A 22,188-nucleotide genomic window follows, 5' to 3' on the forward strand; every position below is an offset into this window, starting at 1 on the left:
AAAATTCTAGACTCTAGAATACCTAAAAGATTTGTTACTTTGGGATAATTGTTTTTCAGTAAGACTGCAACATTTTAAACTCATTTTGAGTCTAATATTGTACAGGAAATTAGATACAATGCACTGCAGGAAGGTTTTATGTCAGACAAACTAAATCAAAATGAGCCAATAAAAAAAGATATCTATTCCTGTACATTTCGTCATAATAATCTTTGAGAAAGGAAATCTCTTGCTTTCTTCTAAACTTGCTCCATTAAATTCCACTATTCAATATTACTTAACTAATCCTTTTGCGAAATCCTATGGCCAGTTCCGATTTGATCATAATAGGTGCAAACAAAACGTAATTTAATACAGGCCATTGAACACGGCGAGTAATAATTACGTGAAGAGAAATCATACAGGCACGCAAAGATTAAATTTCCGGGACAGGAAAGTGACGCCAGACGCAAGGTTCGATGCAATACGCGGAAAAAAGGAAATCCCTTTGCTCAGCTCTGCGTTCCCCAGCCGGAAGTTTCCGGCTGGGAACATAGCTGCTTTCTTTCCGGCTGGGAACATAGCTGCTGAAGGCAAAGAGACCGGGAGTAAGGTTCCGGCCCATAATGACCTGTCAGTAGGAACTCCGCGATTTGGAGAAGGGTCGGTGGACGCCGGGAGTGAGGTTTGTCCTCCCTTCCTGGCCACCACTACCATGATCCCGATTCCTCTGGTGGTGCTGGTGATGGGGGGTTGGTGTGCTATTTACCTGGCCGACACCTTGCTGAAGGTGAGGCCCGGGTGCCCCCCTTTATTCTTTGCTCGTAATCTTGGAGCCTTTTTGGCTCCTTAGGAAGAATACCAGACCGGGGGCGGGGGTTTTGAGGAGGCGGGTAGGAAAAGTCTCTCCCTCCTATCCTCCCCTCCCTCCTCCCGTTCAATCTTCCATCATCTTCCTCCTCCTTCCTGCTACCCCTCCTCCTTCTCCTCTTCCTACCTACCTTCTTTCTTCTTTCTCTCTCTCAATTCTGTTCTTTCCCTCGTCCTAGCCCTACCCCTTCCCTCCTCCATCTGTTTCCCCTTTTTCTTTCTCCCTCTCCCCAGCACGTGATTGGGAATTCTCAGAATCTTGTCCCTCTAGTGACTGGAGGAGGAGGGGAGGAGGTTACCCTGCAAGGTGTAAATCAAGTTCCGTGGTTTTCGTTTGGTTTGCTTTGCTTTATTTGTCTGGTTTTTAAGAAATATTCTTGCCAATTTTACTTCTTAACTGTAATGATTTTGACCAAGCCACTACACTTTGTCCATGGCCGGTGGTACAATGGTTTGAGGTGCCTGAACTCGGAGTCGATAAGATCTGGGTTCAAATGTTATCCCAAGACCCTTAAGGGAGTTTTGCAATCCTGGACAGAATTGACTATATTTTCAGCCTTAGTTTACTCATCTGTAAAATGAGGATAATAGCTAAATTTTCTGTAGTGCTGGGCCCTATGTTGATTTACAAATGATTATGGAAGGGGAATGGAGGGGTTGGAGGAAGAAGGAGAACCAAACCATGAGAGGGCCCTAGATTCAAATCCGGCTTCAGACACTTCCTAGCTTTGTGACCCTGGGCACAGACACTTAACCTCCATTTCCAAGTCCTTACAATTCTTCTGCCCTGGTACCAGTACACAGTTTATTGACTTGAAGATGGAAAATAAAGGTTTAAAAAAACAAAAGTTATTTCATTTGAGCCTCACAATCATCGTTGGAGGTAGGTGCCATTATCTCCATCTTGCAGATAAGGAAACAGGCCAACAAAGGTTAAATGACTTGGCTAGGCTCACTCTGGTAGCAGCAGCTTTCATAGGGTTATAGTGAACAAGTGGGGTAAAAAAGTGCTTTGCAAACCTTAAGGTACTTATCTAAATCCTAGTTTTTTATTATTATTTTATGCATTTAAAGACATTCAGAGAAAGGGTCCATAAGCTTCATCAAACTGTTAAAGGGGATCCATGGCCCCAAAAAAGCTTAAGAACCCCAGTTCTAGTCCAAAGCCTCATTTTATGGAAAAAGAAACTGAAACTTAGAGTGCCAGTGGCACAAGGCTAATTAGTGGCAAAGCGAAAAGTCAAGTTTCTTTGCTCCTAGTCTATTTTTTTCTACCCTAGCATCACCCCATCCCCTAACAACAAAGGAAGAAAATTCAGTCCCAATTTGCATAAAGAAACTGCCAAAAGTAAATATGATCTGAGAGACAAGCTAATACACTTTCCTCGTTTTATTAATGAAGAAACTGAGGCAGAGAAGTTAAAATAGTTTGCCCAAGGTCACATAGGTAGTATCACTGATAGAATTTAAGCCAGGAAACATTCACTACTTGTATCAGTTTTTAAATGGAATATGAACTGTGTCACATGGCCACGTTAACAATAATGAAACACAAGACTTGTATGGTAGAAATAGCCCTGGCTTTTTTTACTCTAAAGTAAAAGGGCCTACATTTTAATTCTATGTTATTTTCAGAAAGTCTCCTCACCTCTTTATCATCTGTAATTTGAAGGGTTGCTCTGTCTCTTGAAATTCTTAACTATGAATGGCAACTAATACCTTTGCCATGGTTATAGATTTTAAAAAGTAATAATGCAGCATCTTTCTTCCAAATGCCATAAAATGCTCAGTTCACTAAATTTAGGGTCACAAGTTCTGGTTTCAAGTCTTAGTACTTCCTAATTGAATGTAGACAACACACATGGTTTGGTTCCTTTCATCTCAAAAATGGGTAAGATAACATTTATAATCTCTCTATCCCAGAGCTATTATGAGAAAATGTAAAAATGTAAAGTGGATTTTTATTGAGTGCTTCTTAAACTTTAAGGAGTCAAATGCAATTATTAGTCAAATCACTTCTGTTTTGGAATATGGTGATCCAGTGCCATTCATTGGAAAGAATACCAGATTGGAGTCAATCTGTGCCTCAGTTTCCTCATCTTTAAAATGAGAGGGTTGAACTAGGTGATAGTTAACATGCCTTCCAGCCCCAAATCTATCATTTTAGCCTGGATAATTAGTAGGAAGTGCTGTATTTAATTTTCATAAACATTTTAAGAAATTGGTCTTTGAAATAACATAATCACTTTCTCCTAGGCATCAGATTCTATGAAAACTTCTTATGAAGAATGGCTGACATCTTATGGATTGAGCATCTCCCCTTTTCACATACGATGGCAAACTCCTGTCTTCAATCGTCTCTTTTACGATTGGGGACGTTGGAAACCCAGGCTGCTTTACCAGTGGTATTCTTTGTGTGCTATTTTTGGTTTTAATTGATGATAGGGATAGTGACACCAGTTTGTTGCTCAGTGCAGACAATTTGTTAACCTCATAATTTTGTATATACTACAATATAAAATATGATCACTTAAAAGCAAAATACCCAATCAACAAATGTACAAGGTCAAACACATAATTGTATTGAACCCTTGAATACTCATTACATGCAGGTATATACACATTGCCTCTTTTAAGTAAAACAAGTGAGATATATATGTATGTATAAATAAATGTAGTAATTATAAGACTGACTAGTTACAGGGAGAATATATTGTTTGAATAAATTACCAAGGATTATTCTAATTGTTCTTTGTACTTAAATTGTAAGAGTTAGGCAAGCTATTGTCAGTGCTGCATTTTTTTCAATAAAACATAATTTTTTTAGTTACAGTTTATTTAGTAGATTGATCAGTTTCCCTTATTTCAGTAGACCTGTTTAGTTATCTTTCCTCAAGTCATTGTTTTTAGTTAATAAGTTAAATATGTGACTGTTCATTGAACTTAGATAATTGAAGTATGAAGTACTCTATATTAATCTGGATTTTATTTTGATAGGTTCAATTTAGGAATGGTGTTTGGAATAATTGCCATGTTTAGTTCTATTCTCCTTCTTGGAAAAACCCTGATACAAACTTTGTCACAAATGTTGACTGAAGCCCCTTCAGCTCAGAATGATCGGATGCTCCAAGTTGTGGTCAGTTGCTTTTCTTTTCCTTTTCCCCCTTACTTTCTTGACATGTATAAAGAAAATGTTTTTCATAGTTATTTTTCATTGGAGCACCTCTCTGGATAAATGAGAAGATAGATTAGAAGTCTCATAACTTTCCAAATACTTTGAATTATATGTTGATCTCTTTTTTAAAATGATAGAAATTAATGTAAGAGTTTATGGATTTCATAGAACAAATTAGTGGTTGAATAAAATTAATAGTAACAGTAATAATGTGAGATTAATGAAGAAAAGAACAAAATTACACTTTTGCATTTTGTTTGAGATTGCTACGAAAGGTAACAATTTTTTTTTTACTTTTCAAACCTTCTAAGAAGTTAATAACTTAATGGAAAACCCAATGTCATGCATGTTGCTGTTTAAAGATTTTCTGTGAAAGTACTATAGTAATGGGGCAACAGAGATGGCTTCAAATTACTCTTCAGGAAGGTTGCAATTTCATTCTTGGTAATATTTTCCACCTCCAGTTCTTGGAGTACTTTTAAATTCTATCAGTTAACTCCTTTGTTATTCATGGTAAAATGCTTTTCTGAATAAACATTGACAGTTATGTGTTAGGCCCTACAGTCTCTAGGTGACAACTAGGCACTTCAGTAACACTTCTATAACACTTAAAGATTTATAAAACACTTTTCTTGGAAAAGCCCTTTCAAAGTAAGTATTGCAAGTTTTATTTTCTTCACCAGAGGCCTGAGGTTTAGAGAGCAAAGTGATTTGTCAAGGTCATATAACTATAAGTATAAGAGCTATGGCTCCAATTCTGACCTTATGAGGCTAGGACCATTACTCTTTCCATGGATCTCAATCTGATGTCACATTCTATCTCTTGAAAGTACATTTTTTATTTATGGGTCGTGTAAATATAGGGATGACTCAACTTTACATTTCTCCTGTGTAAATATCCTCTTCCTTGTTGTCTCTGCTGGTGTCAATTGATTTCTGTTAGGGAAGTTTACATTTGTCATCTCAATTTCAGTCATAGATATTGTCCTGTTGATAAGATACACATTAACTGGAAAAAAAAATGCCTTTAATTTTTAGTAGCATGTTGTTTGTTTGTTTTTTTTCTTTTTAAACCTAGCAACTTGACCTTAGTCATCTTACTTGTTTCTTACAGTCACTAGTCAGTGGTGTGGGGGGACATTGAAGTGGTGCAGTGGATAGAAATGGGGTCACAAAGGGTCAGACGTAGCTGAAATGACTGCACAACAATAAAAGACTGTGGTAAGAATAGGCTTAGAAATTAGTTGCAGAAAGGGAAGTACACAAAACTAGGAGATCATTGTACATAGTAACAGCAGTATTGGTATGATGATCGTCTGTTAAAGACTTAGCTACCCCAGTCAATACAGTGATCCAAGATAATGTCAAAAGGATTCATGATGAAAAATGCTGTACACCTCCAAAAAGGAACTGATGATCTCTGAATGCAATATAGTTTTCTCACGTTTTTCTTTTTTTGACAATGTGGCTAATATTGAAATATGGTTTGTGAGGGCAGGTAGGTGGCTCAGGAGATTGAGAACCAGATCTAGAGGTGAGAAGTCCTGGGTTCAAATTTGGCCTCAGACACTTCCTTGCTATATGACCCCAAATTTGTCACTTAAACCCCATTGCCTAGCCCTTACTACTCTTCTGTCTTGGAACCAATACACAGTATTGATTCTAAGATGGAAGTTAAGGGTTTTTTAAAAAAGAAAGAAAGAAAAGGAAAGGAAAGAAATATGTTTTGTATGATTTCACATGTTATAAGTGATTATTTTGCCTTCTCAGGGGAGGGGACAGAGGGAGAGAATTTGAAACTCAAAACTTAAAAAAAAAAATTATTTTTAAGTATTTTGCAAAGGTTACATGATTCATGTTCTCTCCCTCTCCTCTTCCCTCCTGTATCCTGGAAATGACAAGCAATTCCCCTTGGTTATCACTAAATACCTATTTCGATATTATTCATTTTTGTAACAGAGTAATATTTTAAAACCAAAACTCCAAATCCTATACCCATACAACCAAGTGATGAATCGTATGCTTTTCTTCTGCATTTCTACTCCCACAGTTCTTTTTCTTGAGGTAGACGGAATTCTTCCTCATAAGTCCTTCAGAATTGTCCTGGATTACTGCATTGCTTTTAGTAGCAAAGTCTATTGCATTTGATCATCCCATAATTTTTAACTTTCTGTGTACAATGTTTTCCTGTTTTGGCTCATTTCACTCCGCATTAGTTCTTAGAGGTCTTCTCAGTTTTTATAGAAAATAAGCAGTTCTTATAGAAACTAAGCAGTTCATCATTCCATATAGCACAATAGTATTCTATCACCGTCATATACAATTTGTTCAGCCATTCCCCAATCGGGGGACACCCCCTCATTTTCCAATTTAAAAAAAAACTTTTTAAAAAATGTTAAAAATAAAAATTTTTATTACAGTAATTTGTTGTAGAAAACTGTAGAGAATTAGTCATGATAGTGGAATCTGGTCAGAGGCTTATCTGGATTAAGGGCTTCAAGAAGAATATTTGATCATCTTTCCTTAGTTTTATGACTAGAATGACAAAATATCATTCATGCAGCAATGAAGTTATTTCTAAGGTTGGCCTTTTACTTTATGGAACTTACTAGAGCATTTCATTGTATTATTTGAGCTGTATTTTGGCAACTTCTAACCAAGGCTGGCTGCCCTCAGATCCCTGTGTATTTTTATTTTTTATGTACATGTCTAAATATCGTATCTTCTGAATTAGATAGAACTCCTGAAGTTATAAGAACACGTTTTCTACTTACTTGCTAATGTATTGTGGAATTAGTATGGCATTATTATTGCACAGGAATTTAAGACTCTAAATTATTTAGAGATCAGTATTCTAGTACATCTAATTCCTAGTGTGCTCATGCATGGACCGGGCATAGGGAGGGCCAAATCAGGTGCTGGTCAACTAGATAATATAACCTATCAGCTGTTGTTTTTATATTATCACAAATGCCTGCTTATCTTTCTTAATAAAAGAAACTATGGCCCATTTGGCCATATCTATTGATTTACTTCATATAATAGGATCAGATTGTCTGACTAATTTGTCATTTTGAGAGAAAGTCTGAGAAGAAAATATGCATCTTCCTGTCTTCCTTTATGAATCGTTTTCCCACTTCTTATTGCCCCCCAACTTCAGATACCTAGTATACTGATGCTGCTTTAAGTTCCCTCCTGTAACATCCTGCCCAAGCTTCCTTTAGCCCTCCATACTCTAAAACTATCTTCTTTTCTATCTTGCCAATCAAAAATCTCATTCTCTAGGTACATTTTTATCTTAGCCAGGTATTAATATTAAAGAAATTTAACTAAATTAGCTTATAGCACTATGTGAATAACTGATAGCCCTATAATCCTCCTATGGGTATTTATTTGTTTAAAAAAGAATCCCACCGAACCAGGAAAATAGCACTCAGGGACATAGGGACTCCAAACAAACTAAATATTTTATGCCATGGGTTAGATCTTGGTCCTTCTATTTAGTAGCTATGTGACCTTGGACAAGTAACCTAATCTTGTTGAGCCTCAGTTCCTCACCATTTAATCAAGAGGTTGAATTAAATTTGACTCTTAATTATGTGATCCTAATTATAGTGATCAAGCGTGGCCTAAGAGGAGAAAAGAGGGGGGCTATGGTATGGAATATTGCATATCTTTCTTGTCAGATTAGGTCGGTGTTGTTGGTCAGTTTTGCTGAACTATCTTCCCCTGCCAAATTCTTTGTTTCAAGGGATGGATTCCTAGGTGGGAAATGGGGGAGGCATATACAAAGCATCCCAAAAGTCTTAGTTTTAAGAGCTTAGTTTTAAGCTCTTAGAGCTTTTTTTTTATCACCTCCAACTATCACTTTGATATACATATATATATATATTTTTTTTTTTTAAATCACATCTTTTCCCAATTCAATTGTTAAACTGTTTTTTGGCCATGCCCAACTCTTTGCAACTCCATTTGATGTTTCTTAGCAAAGAAATAGGAGTGGTTTGCCATTTTCTTCTCATTTGACAATTGAGGAACCAAGACAGAATTAATGACTTGCCTAGGTTCGCACAGCTAGGAAGTGTCTGAGGCCAGATTTGAACTCTGGAAGAGGACTCTTCCGAGGACTCTAACTAACTCCAGGGCCAGCACTCTAGCCACTGTACCATCTAGCTGCTCACTATTTCCAAATACTTTAAACTTTAATAGCTTAAAACTACACTAATATTCTTGGGATAGCCTGTGTTTGGAAATAAAATTAATGTTAAAAATACATATCACTATAATTCTTTTAAAGTAATGTGTAAAAAGAATCTCTAGTTGATAGAATTTCAGGCTATATAACAAAATAGAAATACCCTCAGGTAGGGTTTCCCCCATTGGCAGACAAGCTGCAAGGATCCTCCTCTGAGATCTGTTTTTCTCAACTTCTTTCTTTTTTCCATTTATAAACACTCACAATCTCAAAGCAGATTGGAGGAAGGCAAGGATATTCAAGGCCCTTAAGTAGAAAGATGGCTTGTAAGTGAGAATCTTAATTATATTTTACAAAGCAGCTACGTTAAGGATGATTTTTCATGTTAAAGTACTTTGCCAGAAATTTTGCTGCAAGTTTCCTTTTAAAGTAACAGACTCCTATTGCTGGTGGAGGTGTGAATTGATCCAACCATTCTGGAGGGCAATTTGGAACTATGCCCAAAGGGCGATAAAAGACTGTCTGCCCTTTGATCCAGCCATAGCACTGCTGGGTTTGTACCCCAAAGAGACAATAAGTAAAAAGACATGTATAAAAATATTCATAGCTGCGCTCTTTGTGGTAGCAAAAAACTGGAAAATGAGGGGATGCCCATCAATTGGGGAATGGCTGAACAAATTGTGGTATATGTTGGTGATGGAGTACTATTGTGCTGAAAGGAATAATAAAGTGGAGGAATTCCATGGAGACTGGAACAACCTCCAGAAAGTGATGCAGAGTGAGAGGAGCAGAAGCAGGAGAACATTGTACACAGAGACTGAGACACTGTGGTACAATCAAATGTAATGGACTTCTCCTTTAGTGGCAATGCAGTGACCCTGAACAACTTGGAGGGATCTACGAGAAAAACCACTATCCACAATCAGAGGAAACACTGTGGGAGTAAAAACACAGAAGAAAAACAACTACTTGATTACATGGGTCGAAGGGATATGGTTGGGGATGTAGGTTCTAAATGATCATCTTAGTGCAAACACCAACAACATGGAAATAGGTTCTGATCAAGGACACATGTAATACACAATGAAATTGCGCATTGGCTGCGGGAAGGGTAGAGAGAGGGGAGGGAGGGAAAGAATATGATTCTTGTAACCAAGAAATAATGTTCTAAATTGACTAAGTAAAATTTAAAAAAAAAAATTGAAATAAATAAAGTAACAGACTCCTCCAACACATTCAGAATAACAGTGTATAAATGTATAAATGCACAATTTCTTGATTAATTCATTATTTAATTCATTTATTAAAAGGCACGTCTATCTTTATGCCTATTTGGCTGTCCTAGCCTTTCTTTACATACCAATACTTTGTTTTCTGCATTATTCGAATTTTGAAATAATGCTTCGTGTGTGTGTGTATGTATATGTGTGTATATTTATTTTCTCAGGAGGTCCTGGGTTCAAAATAGGCCTCGGACTTTCCCTCCGAATCTCTGTGTGGCCCTGGATAAGTCACTTTACCCCCATTTCCCAGCCCTTACCACCCTTCTGCCATAGAACCAAAACGCAGTATTAATTCTCAGGTGGAAGATAAGGGTTTTATATAAATATGTAAGATAGCAGCTTTATTTGAAATAACAAAAAACTAGAAATAACTTATGTGCTCAACAACTGGAGAATGGTATATTCATATAGTATGTCACAGAGCTACAAATGAGAGATAAGAATATAAGAAAAAGGGGATGATATCTATGAAGTGAGATCAAAACTTTATACACAATAATTCCTCCCTCCCTCCCTGTGTGCACGTGTGCACACATACATGTCCCTCAATTAAAGAAGTTCCTTGAATTACAGGAGCTATTTCTTTTTTGTCATTTGTCCATTAATCTCTGGCACATAGCAGGTACCTCAAAAGTGCCTTGAAGCCTAGGACTATTTTTTCTTTACTTATGTCACCAAAGCTTAGCACCACCTGGCATATGTTATTGAGTTGTTCTTTTCAGTCTTATCTGACTCTCTGATGCCGTTTGGGGTTTTCTTGGCAAAGATACTAGAGAGATTTGTCATTTCCTTCTTCAGCTTATTTTACAGATGAAAAAACTGAGAAAAATAGTTGTGTCTTGCCCAAGTTCCCACAGCTAGTATGTATACAAGGCTGCATTTGAACTAAAAAAATGATGAATCCTCGATTCCAAGCCCAGTGCTCTAGCCACTGCACCACCTAGCTATCCCATGGCAGCTTTAGTAATTGCTCATAGATTGATGTTGTATTTATTTAATTGTTTCTGTTTAGCTTATAATAAATTCTTTTAAATAAAGTAAAATTTATGGTAGGAATGAAAAACAGCCATTTATTTTCATGCCTATTTTAGCTAAATGGAATGTTCAGAAGAGCCATGACAATACAATAATAATATAATAGGAAGCCAAGGTAGGAACAACTTAAAAAAATCTTAACTTTTTAAAAGAATTTTTTAAATTACTTGGCACTCTAGCATGTGTTTTATTGTTTGCTTGAACAGGTACCTGGTGTGAATTTACCTGTGAGCCAACTGACCTATTTCTTTACTGCAATCCTTATTAGTGGTGTCATACATGAAATTGGCCATGGGGTGGCAGCTATCCGGTAATGTAATCAGACTTTTTCTAATGTATGTTATCAGAGCTTCTAAAATGAGTATTATTTGAAAATTCACTGCTTAGATTGTCAACTAATAATTTTTAAATGGAAAATTCAATTTACCATCATTTGTTGCATTTTTAATCTACCCTTTTACATAATGGAATCTTATTTAAGGGATTTATAAAATTTGGCAGTCCATTTTTATTTATTTTTTGTGTATATTCAGTTTTTCATACAGTGGCAAAAACAATGAGAACTCCTTAAAGTAGAAGGACTTTTTAGCAAAAGCTTAAATTGGAGTGTAAACGCTTAGTATTTGTTATATTAGTTCTTGATTTGTGAATTGAAATAACTACTAAATTTCTGGCTCCTTTTTTCAATTTCTTAGAGAACAAGTTCGGTTTAATGGATTTGGAATTTTTATCTTCATCGTTTATCCTGGAGCATTTGTTGATTTGTTCACCACCCACTTGCAACTTATATCTCCAGTTCAGCAGCTAAGAATATTTTGTGCTGGTAAGTGATATCAACTTTATGAGTCCATTTTGCATTTATCCCTAACATCATCACAAATGACAAAATCGTGTCTTTGTCAGAATTTTTCTTTTAGTAAGTAATTGTCTATATCATGAAGCAAGCACTATTGCTATTAGTGAGAAAGACCGGTAAAAAAACTAAAGATCAGTTGAACCTAGAAAATAAGCTACCTACTTATGCTATATTTGGTTAGGTTTATGATGAGTAGATTATCATGGTACATTGAAATGCCCTTCTATAACTGAGGAAAGTATGCTGCAATATATACTTAATTGCTGAGGTTTTATCCTGTACATCATCAGTCTGCATGTGTGTTAGAAATTCAGAGACTTAAATTAGTATTTTTGTATTGCAAAGTATTTTAGCTATTCCTAACCTATCTCACCTCTCATTTTCATATCATCATGGTTTTTAGTTTCATTATTAATAAGAATGCTGATCAGCTCCTTGAAGGCAAGGCAGTCTTTTGTATCCCTAGCACCTAGCACAGTATCTGGTAGTGGGCACTCTGTCTTAGCACAGTAGGCACTTAATAAATGTTGATTAATTGAATAAGTGATGTTAATGATGATGATAATGATGATGATAACTAGGATTTATATAGTACTTTACAAATATTATCTCTTTTATCTTCACAACAACCCTGTCTTACAGATGAGGAAAGTGTGCCATACTAGTTAAGTGACTTGACCAGAATTACACAGTTAGTAAATATTTGGGGTTAGAATTGTATTCAAGTCTTCTTGGCCCCCTGTCCAGTCAGCTGCCTTTGGAGTATTAGTATATCATGAAAGTAATTTACTTTACAATGAAATAGCCAAGAAATCTTGAATCGCATCTAAAAGTAAATGCTTCAACATATAGCTTTTATGAAAAGTATCCATTTAGGTAGTTTAATCTAAATATTACTTCTGTCCTTCCTCTATTTGCACATTTGTGTGTGTGTGTGTGTGTGTGTGTGTGTGTGTGTGTGTGTGTGTTTGTCTGCTCCATTAAAATGTAAATTTTTAGCAAGGACTGTTTCATTCTTTATATTTTTATCCCCAGTGCCTAGGATGATGCTTGACATATATTTAATAAATACTCATGGATTGATCAAGTTGATTGATCAGTTACTGTCTCCTTGAAGTGAGGGAGTCCTTTTGAGTCCAAGAAAAAGCATTTAAAGAGCTATTGGTGGGCCTGGGAAGGTAGGAGGTATAATATGTAAAGACAGACTGCCTAATTTTACTTATCTCCAAATTAGAACTGTCTTTTTCTGCATTGCTGTCTTCCTCCCTCTGTAAGATTTAGAAATCATATCCCCAGGATAGAAAGTCAATGCCCTAGAGATTCTTTCTCTTAGAGTCTACTGAGAATACTTATGAGGATTATAACTACCAGCCTAATTTTGGTAAAGGAAAGAGTACCCTTGATTCAGCATTGTTTCTCAAAGAAAGCATCTTTTAAAAGTTCTTTTTTACCTATCAGTAACACAGTACAATTCATTCCAGATATACTACATAATTGGACTTTATATAAAACAGCATGTTAGAGAAATGCTTTATAGTGGGCAGTTGTTCCCAGATGAAGTGTTATAATTGAACTTTAGCTTAATGCCCCATCAAATTTTATCTATCTTTATGTTTTAATATAAAATAACCCTCAGCTAAAACTAAAGAACTATATGCACAATATTAAAAACATTGGATAATAGAATATTTTGGTGCTAATTAGTACACTTTTAAAAAAGAATTATAAGCTACCTGAAGTATGAGCATATGGGATTTTATGTCTTTAGTTGAACAAGAAGATAAATTTCAGCTTGTGGAATGACTAGCAGATCTACAAAATGAAGGATCAAATGATTAAATTAAAAGGATTCTCTAAGGACCCTTGTTAAATAAGTTGTTGTTTTTCTTAATTAGTACTTTTGTGGCATAGTAAACAGAAAATTTAACTTGAGGTCGTGAAAACCTAAGTTTGAATCCTGTCTCTGTCATTTACTAGCTATAGTTCCCTGGAGAAGTCACCTGGCCTGTCAGCCCCAGTGGGAATAATAATAACACCTCTCTCACAGAGATATTTTCAGGAACAAATAAGATAGGTAAAGTGCTTTACAAACTTTGAAGCACTATTTATGTGGCAGTTATTTTAAAACATATAATAAATGTATCAAAGGAAGGAAGGAAATTGAGGGATTTAACAGATTCTGTACCTTAATGTATTTTCCAAATTTAGGCCTAAAGTATTTGCATATAATTTATTACTTTGAAGCTTCTTTCTTGGGTATATGTTATTGGGCAGTTGTTTCAATCATGTCTGACTCTTAATGTCCCTATTTAGGATTTCCTTGGCAAACACACTGGAGTGGTTTTACCATTTCCAACTCATTTTACAGATGACAAAACTGAGGTAAACAAGAATAAGTGACTTGCCCACGGTCACATAGCTAATAAGTGTCTGAGGCCAAATTTGAACTTGGGTCTTCCTGAATCCAGTTTCAGCACTCTATCCACTTTACCACTTACATATCTTGTTTTTCCCACAAGTTTTCTATTTCTGTCCAGAGTACCTTGATTGTTAAATGAACTCACTATCCAGATTCCTCTGGACTTGTCTATTTCAAGGAATTGAATGGTGGTGGTATTTCATTTAGATGTTCATGTAAGATGGTAAATTGGTATTCTTTTATTTAAATAGCTTTTGTAAATGTGCCTGAGAGTTACTTCAGTTGTCTCAAGCATGCCTAAATTAATGATATATAATATTTCTTGTTCTTTATCAAGTTTGTAATTATAAAAAGGTGAACATTTATAGAAAAATAGTTTTCAATTGAAATTAATCATTTAGCTAAAAAATTTATGAAGTCTATTTTAGTTAAAATTGTGACATTTTCCTAGCTAGAAATTAACATTTTAATTATTTTCATATTTTAAGCAACTTAAGTAGAAGGGAATAGAGAACCTTGAATGAAGTCAGATATTTATTTTATTTGTTAAGAAATTGAGACATTGATCAGCATCTCAAAATTTCTAATTACTATCATATAATATAATTAAGATGGCTCTTGAGATTACCTACATTTTGCTGTTTTCTCCGCTTATTCATAGATTTTACCCTCTTTCCAGGTGTCTGGCACAATTTTGTCCTTGGAGTTTTGAGTCTTATAGCTCTTTTTATGCTGCCTGCAATTCTTTTCCCACTTTACTACACTGGAGTTGGGGCCCTTATACTCGATATTACTGAGGTAAGGCAAGTCAGACTGATTGTTTTATGTGGTATAATATTCTTTAACGTGAATGGTAATTGTCCACTTGTCCTATGTGCAAAAGGCTCAATTTTGTTCAAAAGAAATTACTCCATGACTCATAGTTCTAGCAGATTATGATAGGAAGAATAACATTTTTAAGACAAATGTACATGGTGATGGACTCCATATCTAATAAAAGTAGAATGTTATTCATAGGATTTATTGATGGCATAAATGGTTTCTCTTTGTTTAAATTTGTAGCTAAACTTTTTACATGTGATAATTCTTAAGGAATAAAGGAACCAAAATAAAGCTTATTTTATAGAAGAGTTAATAGGAGTTCAAGTTAATTCCCTAAGTTCAGAAAATACTATGAGTGCTATAAAGTTTTTGTTCAAATTCTGGATGAAAGAAACAATAATTTCTAGATGGTGGTAGTGATCAGTTGACCATGAAGAGTTTTAATTAAAAGGAAACATCTTAAAACTTATATCCATTAAGAAGTGTCTAAGTAAGAGTTTTAAAACACTTGTTCTTTCATTAGAAGTTTAATATCAATATTCATTGCAGAGAAATGTGTATTAGATATACTTAGTGTGAATTTCAAAACTACTCAACCCTGTTCAAACCATTCTTTAGAGGATGGGATTTGGCTTTTTCCTGATCAATAACAATAGAGATACTTGGAATGACAGAATCAGGTCTTGGAAACTACAATCTCCACCCTACTCAGGGTAACAGGATTTAGGAAGAGCTGCGGCAAAGCTCAAGATTTAATTAGTTGAGAATATGACCTTCAACAGACATGTGCAAAGGGGACAGACCTCTGGGCGGTCCTGGGTTAAGCTAGAGCCACCATTGGCACAGGGGAGATACAGGAAGTGAGGTAGAGGACAGCTGAGGAGTCTGGGGACTTCCTGTGTGGAGGAAAGGAGGTTGTTGGAGCCTGATGCTTGAAGTGGAAGCCCTGAGACTGTTTCTCTATTTTGGTCACGTGAGTGATAGGGACTGATCTCTTTTATTTGCCTCAGCTATCCAAGGCCTTGGGCCTTTGGCCCAGCCTAAGCAGAGGGGGTATTTAAGCCCTATTCCCTTCTCTCTCTCTCTCTCTCTCTCTCTCTCTCTCTTTCTCTCTTTCTCTCTCTTTCTCTCTCTCTCTCTCTCTCATACTTTTCTTCCTCCTGTTAGTAATTAAAAACTCCATAAAAGGTTGACTGCTGACTTGAGTTCTCATTTAGGAATTACATAGCTGAATTCCTTGGCGACCTTAAATTAATATATATCAGTCTTTTAATATGATTTCCATATCACATTAGATAAAGCTTTTTAGTTTACTACTCCTTGTTAAATATGTTTGATGTTGCTCAAAACTTATAACACTGATTTAAATAAACTTATGTTGTTAATTTTCGAGGTCCACTCTGGTACCAGTGTCTGTCAGAAGCCCTTTGCCTTCAAGTGGTGATATGCCTAGACCCCATGGGTGGACTTGGCATCCCCTTCTCTCATTCCCTCCACCTCCCCCACACCTCTTCCTATTATTTCCAGGTCTAACACCTTATTGGAAATTGCTTTTTCTTGATTGACCTGGATCCATTTTGACATCTACATGGGGATGAGATAAGGTCTGGGAAAAAGCTATGTGTGATATGTCTTGCCCATCACCCCTAAGTTTCTGGAGCCCACTCAGATTCATAGGCAATGGTCTCCTGGTCTTTTGCTCTACCCTCTCTTTCCTCAGGCAACTGGAAAGGGGTATTCTTATTTCCTCTATGGACAAGAGAAGGTCTAAAGAACACCAAACTCAATCTAACTTTGACCCACAAGCCCCATTTAGGGATTCCCTCTCTTGAGAGAATGATGCCTCTTGCTTCTCTGTGGATGTCTTCAGTCACCAGCCCTCTTCATACTTCTGTCCCTGCTTTTCTCCAGAGAAGATCCAGATGCATCCCTTAATTGTGCCCCATGTCAGATATCAGCTGCAGTGGGTCAGCTACCCACCCCAGGCTGACTGCAGACCTAGGGACTATGCGGATTTGTGGGGAAGGAATAGACATTAGATGTACTGTGCCCTCTGGGATTATCAGCCCAAGAATCTACGATCATTTCTAAATTTTAAAAAATAAATTAATGTTGTTCTTTGATTTAAATCAAACCTAAATTTTCTGCAGCAACAAAAATATCCTATATAAATTGATTCATTTTTTTAAAGTACTGTCTATTCAGGATAATTATAAATTGAATTATATGTATATAAAGTGAAGACATTTTAAGGATTGTTTCCAACTGTTTTTCTCTCCTCCTTCCATGCCCCTCCCCATTCTTATTCTCAAGGACTCACCTGCTAATGGACCCAGAGGCCTCTTTGTAGGAGACCTAGTTACCCAGCTGCAGGATTGTTCAGTTCATAGAGTGGAAGATTGGAATTCCTGCCTAGGGGTCATCTCCCAGGAGCCACAGATTGGTTACTGTTTAAATTCAGTAACTTTGCATCAGTTAAGCTTCCCAGCCAGAGGTGTGTGTGTGTATGCTGTATATAATAAATCTGTAATATTGAACATTTACTTCTACTTAAAACAAATAATTTGGTGGGTTTTTTTGGTTCAAAGATAAACATCTTAAAACTCAATAGCAATATATAAAAAAAATACTGGTGAACATTCTCCGTTAAATTGGATACACTGTTTCTTTTTTTCATGAATCCATATTGGCCTGTCCATTTTTTTCTACTTAATTCTTGAATTTCTACAATATACTTTTCAAAAACCTGTGGTTACAGTTAGTGGTGATAAGGAAACTTGGAACTAGAGTAAATAAATTTGGGCTTCATATTGCCCCTGCCAAAATACATCAAAACTTAGGCAGATGGGGGCAGCTGGATAGCTCAGTGGATTGAGAACTAGGCCTAGAGATGGGAAGTCCTGGATTCAAATGTGACTTCAGACACTTCCCAGCTGTGTGACTCTGGGCAAGTCACTTAACCCCCATTGCCTAGCCCTTACCACTTCTTCTTCCTCTTCTTCTTCTTCTTTTCTCTTTTTTCTTTTTTTTTTTTTTTAATTTAAAACCCTTACCTTCTGTCTTGGAGTCAATACTGTGTATTGGCTCCAAGGCAGAAGAGTGGTAAGGACTAGGCAATGGGGGTCAAGTGACTTGCCCAGGGTCACACAGCTGGGAAGTGTCTGAGGCCAGATTTGAACCTGGGACCTCCCCTCTCTGGGTCTGACTCAATCCACTGAGCTACCCAACTGCCCCCCCTTACCACTTCTGCCTTAGAACCAATACATAGCATTGATTCTAAGGTGGAAGGTAAGGGTTTAAAAAAAAAAGAACTATAAATGGCTTTAAAACTATACCTAAAATAAATAAATTGGCACTAAGGTGATAAGCCTCATAGACATTGTACCTACATTTTTTTAAGTGTATATTCTGCTGTCCAGAAAATTTAATTATGATCATTTATTTTAATATATAGAATCAGGAGGATATGTCATAATATTTCCACTAATGAAGCTACTAGCAACTATCTGATTTCTCCATTTTGCTTAGCTTCTTGACCTTTCTTCACACTTTCCCCTTCATTTTTGGGGGTTGGTGGACTGTGAATAGGAATGGACTGTTGTCTCTTACGCTAATGAAAACTGCTCATCTTAAACTCTGGCTTTCCTTAGGTAAAGGAAGTAATTAGGTGTTTTGAATGAAAATAGTGCCCATTACTCTTTTAAGGAAATCATTTCAAATAGAAAATAAAAGATCTGTATTGAGCAGCCAGAGAGTACTTGATTAAGCTGAAAGGCATTCTTAGAGAAAACTTGAAAGGGAAATTTCTACATGTCTAAAAATCATTGTGACCAATTTCTTATTATCTTAATCTTTACTCCCTTAATTTAGGTTAAATATCACATCACACTTAACTATTGCTATTCCTTACCCAATAAAAAAATTCAAATCCTGGACAGCCCATGAGGTTGGGGGACAGGATAACACTGGATATGGGGGTGGTCACTCATTGGTCTTGAGTTGATCCATTTCAGAGTTATTTTGGGGAAATCGAGTTTCTAGAAGGGCAGTTCAAAGTCTTAAGTCTATAACAGTTGTCTTTTTGAGGTATTTTATAGTCTGATAGGCCTGTGATTTCACTGATGTATATGGAAATCCCAGTGAAGAAATCCAGCACCAATCAATGCAAATCTGTCCCCCTGCAATTCTTAGAGATTTGCCTAGGAGCCTGTGGGTTAAGTAATTTCCCCAGAGTCATAGTGCCAGTCAATGTAAGAGGCTTGAATGCCATGTATTTTTGACAGGCTGGCTCTCTATCCACTTCTCTCACATTGCCTCTCAGCAGTTGGGTATGGTAGGCCCAGGAGTAGACTGAAATTTCCCATGTGGCTGTGGAACTAAAAATTTCTCAGGATTTTTCTGTGGCTATTGGGGGTCAGAGTAGACAGCAGGCAAACTATTCCTCCAGCTCAGCATCCAGAATCAAATTCCTGAAGACCCACTAGTCATGGCACTGTCTTGCTTGTTACTTATCTCCCACTTAGTGTTTTGAATAGAAATGAAAGTTGTGCTGTTCTGGTTCTTAGTTGATTCAGGGGTTTTTTCCTTGAAGGTAGTTCACCTTCATATATTCTTGGAGCTTAAATTCCTTTTTTTCTTTTTTAAAAAGCATTGGCTTGGCTAAGAGGCAACATATTCAACAAATCCAGCCCTCGAGGAACCTACTATTTTAAGGAGAATGGGATTGAATACTAAAGGAGAAAATTGAGACCCCTAAATGAAGCTATGAGTCAAATATCATGTATCCCACTTGGACAACCTTAATCCCCATCTAAAGGAGGTGAGGGCACCCTTGGCATATGCCCTTAGAAAAATGGGATAGGACTATTATATTGTCCAACTTAATCTTTGCAAAAGGAAGTAATGTAACAAGAACCATCCTTAACCTGACTATAGAGACTAATAAAACTAAAACTCCTTGGACCCTTGCACCTTTGCCTCATGAGAATACTAGGTTGTTCCTATACCCAAGCTTTCTCCATCATGGAATCTAGAGAGTGTCTTGGTGAATAATAAAATAGTCATTGGGAGTAGGAAAGGTTCAATAATGTCAATCCCAGGTTTATAGATACTTGATTTAATTTATATAATAATGTATAGTTTGATTTATACTAAAAGATTTTGCTTTTAGAGATCTCAAATGACTTATCTGTAAGCATTATTAGGCCATCTCACATGGATCTGAGCATACTTCAGCTAACACTGGCTTGCCTTTATATCTCTTTTCTTCTGCATTTCTTTTGTAGTTTACAAAATGCCTATTATTTTTGTTCCTTGGAGATCTTGTTATATATTCCTGTGGTAGAATAAGGCTCGGTTACTGTTATTTTTAGAAAGTGGTCCTGAACTATATAGATTAGTACTTATTTTCTTCAGTCCTGTCTGGACTAAGTCATCACAAAAGAATCAGTCACAAACAACTTGGAGCTCCCTCCTCCATACTACATCAATATAGACCCAACAGAATATTTGAACCAAGAATATTGAACCTTGCCCTAGAGTAGAATTCTGGACCTGAATAGTTTTGTTTTTCAAGGGAGACAGCCCAGATTCAATTATGACCTACCAGAGTCAAAATAAATGAAAGAGTTTGCTGTTTATTTCTGGATTTTCTGGTAGTCCAATTATTCTTAAATTGTCTCTTCTTCCTCTATTTTCCAAGTCTGTCACCTTGTCAATAAGATATTTTATGTTCTCTTCTAATTTCTTGATCTTTTGGCTTTGCTTTATTGATTCTTGCTCTTTTACCTGCTCATTGTCTTCCAGTTGCCTAATTCTGACCTTTAAAGCCTGGTTTTCCTTTTCAGTTTGGTCAGACCGGTTTTGTAGTTTCGTGAAATTCTTTTGCATTAATTCCCACTTTTCCTGCCAGAAGGCTTCCAACTTTTTGATCATTTTTGATTCAAATTCTTCAAAAGTTTGTGGAGAGTTTCCATTTCCTTTGGAAGGTTTCAGTGCATTTGCTTGTGTTTTCTCTTCTATCTCCTCTGTTTTTTGTATTTTTGCTCCATAAAATGTGTCCAAAGTTGCCCCCTTCTTGTTTTTCTTGTTGTTTTGAGGCTTTTTTGCTTCTGTGCTGTTTGCCATCTCTATCTGAGTGAGGGGGGCTGGCTCTTCTGTTATCTGTCTGGTGTTCAGTGGCTTTATCCCCAGGCAAATTGTCTGTCTTCCCCAGGAAGCCCGGAATTGCTGGTGTTTTGGTGTTTCAGTGTTACTACCCTCCTCAGTTCCCTCCTGATGCTTCTCTGTTGCCTTACTTCTATGCTCTGCACCTGGCTTGACACTCTCAGATGTATTTCAATGCCTTTGCTGGCCAGAGGAACCTGCACTCTGAGGGGGAGGGGCTGTGGCTTCCCTGAGCTCTGAGGGCTGGTGATAGGATTAACCTCAGACTGAGTATGCCCTGAGGCAGGGACCTTAGGTGAGACTCAGATGGAAGGATCTGGTCAGGGGACTACAGGCTCCCCTGTCTCTCTCTGTTTCCCTGCTGTCTGGGTGCCCCAGCGACTGGCTCAGGTTGTTTTCAGGGTGCATCCTTCAGAATAGCCGGCTCCCGAGGCCCTTTTGCCTGCACTGAGGATCCTGCTGCTGCCTGGGATTCAGAGCTCTGGGTTGGGGGGATGGGTCCTGGGACCTTCCTTTTGCCTACCCCTTAGATCCGAGTGATCTCGGGTTCTGACTTTTGGGGGGCTGTACCTTTTGATCCAGGTCCAGGAGGAGTGTTCCCGGGGTCTATTCTGTTGTTTGTTTTGAATTTCGGTGCCCTAGGAGCATTCAGTTTGAGATCAGTAAGGAAGGGTTTCTGGAGCTCTGAACTTTAGCTTTCTCTAAGCTGTCATCTTGACTGGAAGTCCAAAATAAATGAAAGAATAACTCAATGGCTCCTCTCAGTCCCATTCTAATTTTTGCCTTCTGGGCCAGAATTAGATTTACCTTTCCATTAGTTTCAATAAGTACTTACTAAGCACCTACAGTGTACAAGAAACTGCTATATGTATGGAATGCATAGACAAAAAAAGAAGCAGTCCCTGTCCTCAAGAAGCTTAGTCTCTAAACTTTCTTAGGAGAATGATGTGATATTAGCTAAAGCATACAATGACCATATATCATGCACCCCAATTTTAGAGATTTAAAATTAAGGATCAGTAGCTTTAGCTAGATAAATTGGTCTTCATCCTGTCAACCAAAAGATCCAAATTTTAAAGTCAATCTTATTCATAATTCCCAATCTAGCACTAATATTTAGTAGAAGATAGATATTTTTGTGTTTTAAACGAAAATAATGTAGAGAGGCCACATAGTCATACTCAGTATTTTCAGTCGTGTAATTGGTAAAAAGATGCCATATGACAGAGTTAAAATTGCCAGTCATTATTAAAAACTGTAAAATTTATTTAAGTTTTAAGCATAGGTCTGATAATACCTTATAAACTTTACCAGATCCTTATTGTCTCTAGGATGAATGATAAACTCTTCAGGATTTTAAAACCTATCACAGCCTGTCCCCATTTTACT

General features: G+C 36.8%; 1 protein-coding gene across 2 annotated transcripts in view; it reads left to right on the forward strand.

The window, feature by feature from the left end:
* Nucleotides 1-446: 446 nt before the first annotated feature.
* The window catches only part of MBTPS2 (membrane bound transcription factor peptidase, site 2), a 48,538-nt gene continuing 26,796 nt past the window's right edge, over nt 447-22,188 (forward strand). For both annotated transcript variants that reach the window (XM_016433383.2, XM_003341186.4), the window contains exons 1-7: nt 447-769; nt 3,106-3,254; nt 3,847-3,985; nt 10,744-10,847; nt 11,233-11,360; nt 14,492-14,610; nt 16,948-17,128. In XM_016433383.2, the coding sequence (XP_016288869.1) occupies nt 695-769; nt 3,106-3,254; nt 3,847-3,985; nt 10,744-10,847; nt 11,233-11,360; nt 14,492-14,610; nt 16,948-17,128 (895 nt within the window). In that variant the 5' untranslated portion in view covers nt 447-694. The remainder of the gene's footprint in view (nt 770-3,105; nt 3,255-3,846; nt 3,986-10,743; nt 10,848-11,232; nt 11,361-14,491; nt 14,611-16,947; nt 17,129-22,188) is intronic.

Source organism: Monodelphis domestica, chromosome 4 (assembly GCF_027887165.1).
Source record: "Monodelphis domestica isolate mMonDom1 chromosome 4, mMonDom1.pri, whole genome shotgun sequence".
Lineage (NCBI taxonomy): Eukaryota > Metazoa > Chordata > Mammalia > Didelphimorphia > Didelphidae > Monodelphis > Monodelphis domestica.